This window comes from Oxyura jamaicensis (assembly GCF_011077185.1).
Source record: "Oxyura jamaicensis isolate SHBP4307 breed ruddy duck chromosome 7 unlocalized genomic scaffold, BPBGC_Ojam_1.0 oxy7_random_OJ68550, whole genome shotgun sequence".
In the NCBI taxonomy this organism is placed as follows: domain Eukaryota; kingdom Metazoa; phylum Chordata; class Aves; order Anseriformes; family Anatidae; genus Oxyura; species Oxyura jamaicensis.
The window spans coordinates 3,298-6,277 of NW_023304053.1; the positions used below are offsets into that span (position 1 = coordinate 3,298).

The window sequence follows — 2,980 nt, forward strand, 5'->3', positions numbered from 1 at the left end:
AGACATCATGTGGAGCTAGCACCAGAACCCCGGGGTATTTAGGGCATGTTTCTCCTGTGGCTCTCCAGAGGAAAATGCTGCAGTCAACACCTGTACAAGTGCATGTCTGTGTGTACACGTAGCAGCACAGAACAAAATGTTTTCTGCTACTACATTCTGCAAATGCATCGGCCACATTCAGACATACCTCGTAGCTCACTAGCACCTGTGCTGTCTAGGTTTAAGTCATTGCATACTCATTTATATAAGGCCCCATCCATCCTCCATAAACCAAATAATAATAATAATAATAATAATAATAAAACAACTGCTGCAAAAAGAGGGAAAATGCCATTTTGAAGCATCCAATCTCCATGTTGCCACCTCCTTGAAGTAACAGGCAACGAGACCGTTGCATGTCTCCCTAAGCAGACACTTGCTCTGGGGCAGCAATAGAAGTCTTCAAGCTGAGGAGTCTGCCTTTGGGCTGGGCACAGCAAGCCGCATGCCTACATGAGCAGTGTGGTGCTGAGCAGCAGAAATTCCCATTTCAGACCCCCAAAAAAAGAACCTCCACGCAGCAACAGGTTGCCTCCAGAGCAGGTCAACACTTCAGACCAGAGGCAAAAGGAACACCAGAAGACTCAGGCTGTGATGTAGCATGTCTTTAATGAGAAAAAGAAATAGAATAAACAAGTTGAGAGTATGAGAAGCGCATTTCCAGTGATCACTAAAGGAACGGACAAACCCACTTAAGGACAAACCAGCAAGGTGTTGCCCCTGCTGCCCCGTGGCAATCACCTTCTTTCTGCAGCCAGCTAAAAGCATTTTCCCCCAGCTAATAGCAAATGCTGTGTAGCACCACAGGTTGTGACACCTACATGGAAACATACAGTAAGGCATAGCAAGAGAAAGGCGTACAGAGGCACGATCTTGAGTGACAGGTGCTTGCAGCTCCCTTCCTGCTGCGGGAGCTGCGGATGCCCTCCACAGCTTGGAAACACACAGGCATTTCCTTAGTCCTCTTCCCCAGCCTTCTTCCTGTGCTTCGCTTTTCCTTCCCTACGCCCTGCTGGCATCGGTGGGACAAGGTGACAGGCAAGGACACCCTACAGCCCACCACCGAGGCACAGCAGTCCCGCCTTCCCCAGCCCCCGGGCGCCACTGGAAGCCACCGGCACCCCGCAGCACCGGAGGTAGCTCCCAACCGCTGCCGACGCCGTGGACCCCACCACCGTGTTCTGCGGGTAGGAGCTGAGGATGGGCCCGGGCAGGGTCACTACCACGGTGGGAGGCTGGATGACGGTGGTGGAGTCCCCGCAGCGCCGGTAGCAGGGCTCGTTGCAGCTGGTGGCCAGTGGCCTGGGGCCGCAGGAGGAGGGCAGGCACAGGTCGTAGCAGGACATCGCCGGGTGAGGAGGGACACCTGGAAGAAAGAGCAAGGCATAAGCACGAGGCAGAGACTATAGCCATTCCTGTGGAGCCCTAATTCTATGGCGCTGGTAGCAAGAAGAAACGAGGAGTAGCCAGGGGGTACGCTGGGATAATTTAGTTTAGATGACCTGCCCTGGAAGGCAGTGCCGAAGAGCTGACAGAAAGCCTTTGCCAAGCAAAGCCATCACTGAAATGCATCTGATTGTGGTAAAAATAAAATAAAACAAAATAAAATAAAACAAAACAAAACAAAACAAAACAAAACAAAACAAAATAAAATAAAATAAAATAAAATAAAATAAAATAAAATAAAATAAAATAAATATATATATTTTTAAGAAACCCATGCAGGATGCACCTGGCTGTATGGTTACAGACTCTTGAGGTAAGTACCCAGTACCTCCTGCATCCCACACCCCCTTGCACCTGGAACCCTGACTCCTCATTTTGCGACAGAATTAAACCCTTCTGAGAGCCTCTGCAGGCAGAAGACAGGTAACAAGCCTCGACCCCTTACGGAGGAGCAGGCAGAAGACCTCAGTGAAAGCAACAGCTTGGGCAGAAGGAGACAGAGCCCGTCTCAGCTTACCTGGGTGGCAGAGGCGGCAGCAGCTGGGAAGAGGGTGGCAGGGCCAGGCTCCGTGTGGGGTTTTATAGGGTGCCCCATCCCTCCGGGGAGCCAGCGCATTCCTTCTGTGTGAAACTCTCCAGCAACCAGCAGTTTTCTCCTGGAAAGGTCCCCCAGCTGATTAAACAGTTTCCTCTTTCATCTGTCATGTTTTGCTTCCATTTAGTACTGAGTAAGATTGAAATGATTCGAGCTACAGGCAGTAATTATCTTACCTCCTAAGGCCAAAGTACATTTTAGGTCTTACGCTACAAGGCAGGAGAGCATTTCAGCAGAATTTAGGGCAGGCGCATCCCCGGCTCATCTCCCCTCCCTTCCCACCTTCCTCTCAGCACAACCACAAATCACTGGGAAAGCCAGCTCCCAAGTGCACCTGAGGTGAGCTGGTGAGTTTGGGGGTTTAGGCTGAGCATGAGAACCATGTATCTGTGCATAAACCCAGCGAAAGCAGCCAGGCTCCTGCACTGCCTCAGCCTCACATGATCCCATTAGGAAAATCAGGGGTGCTGCAAGTGTGAGGGGCAGCGAGGGACCTTGCACAGCTTGGAGAAAAATGCACAAAATGTTGTGTGGTGCTGCAGAAGGCACCAGGCAGCCCTCCTCCTTCCCCAGCTGCCCAGGTAGTACAGAGACATGACTAAGGGCAAGCCCAGGTAGCTGAGCCAGGGTAGCATGGCCAAACTTTTATGCTTTTAGATTAATTTAGAGGAGTTTTTGTGTTGTGATCCCCATGTATGGGGTACAAATGCTGCTTGAAAAGTACAGCAGATTATAAAAGCAAACTAATCAAAGACACAGAAAGATGTTAAAAAAGACTCCGGAGTCCATCCCTGAAGGTGACGCACACCATAAGTAGCTAATTTTGCTCACTGAGCTGAATTCGGAGGCCAAGAGCCTTTCCAGCCAGGTCTTTGGATGTGCTAAGAGCAGTGAGCCTGA

The 2,980-nt window shown here is 50.4% G+C and overlaps 1 protein-coding gene across 1 annotated transcript; it reads right to left on the reverse strand.

Annotated features, from left to right (window-relative positions):
* Window positions 1-1,088: 1,088 nt before the first annotated feature.
* On the reverse strand, window positions 1,089-2,102 carry LOC118157594 (beta-keratin-related protein-like). Its single transcript, XM_035311990.1, has 2 exons — window positions 2,003-2,102; window positions 1,089-1,405 (listed from the first exon to the last, which is right to left on the reverse strand). The coding sequence occupies exon 2, from the start codon at window positions 1,383-1,385 to the stop codon at window positions 1,089-1,091; it is 297 nt and encodes a 98-aa protein (XP_035167881.1). The 5' UTR covers window positions 1,386-1,405; window positions 2,003-2,102.
* Window positions 2,103-2,980: the final 878 nt, after the last annotated feature.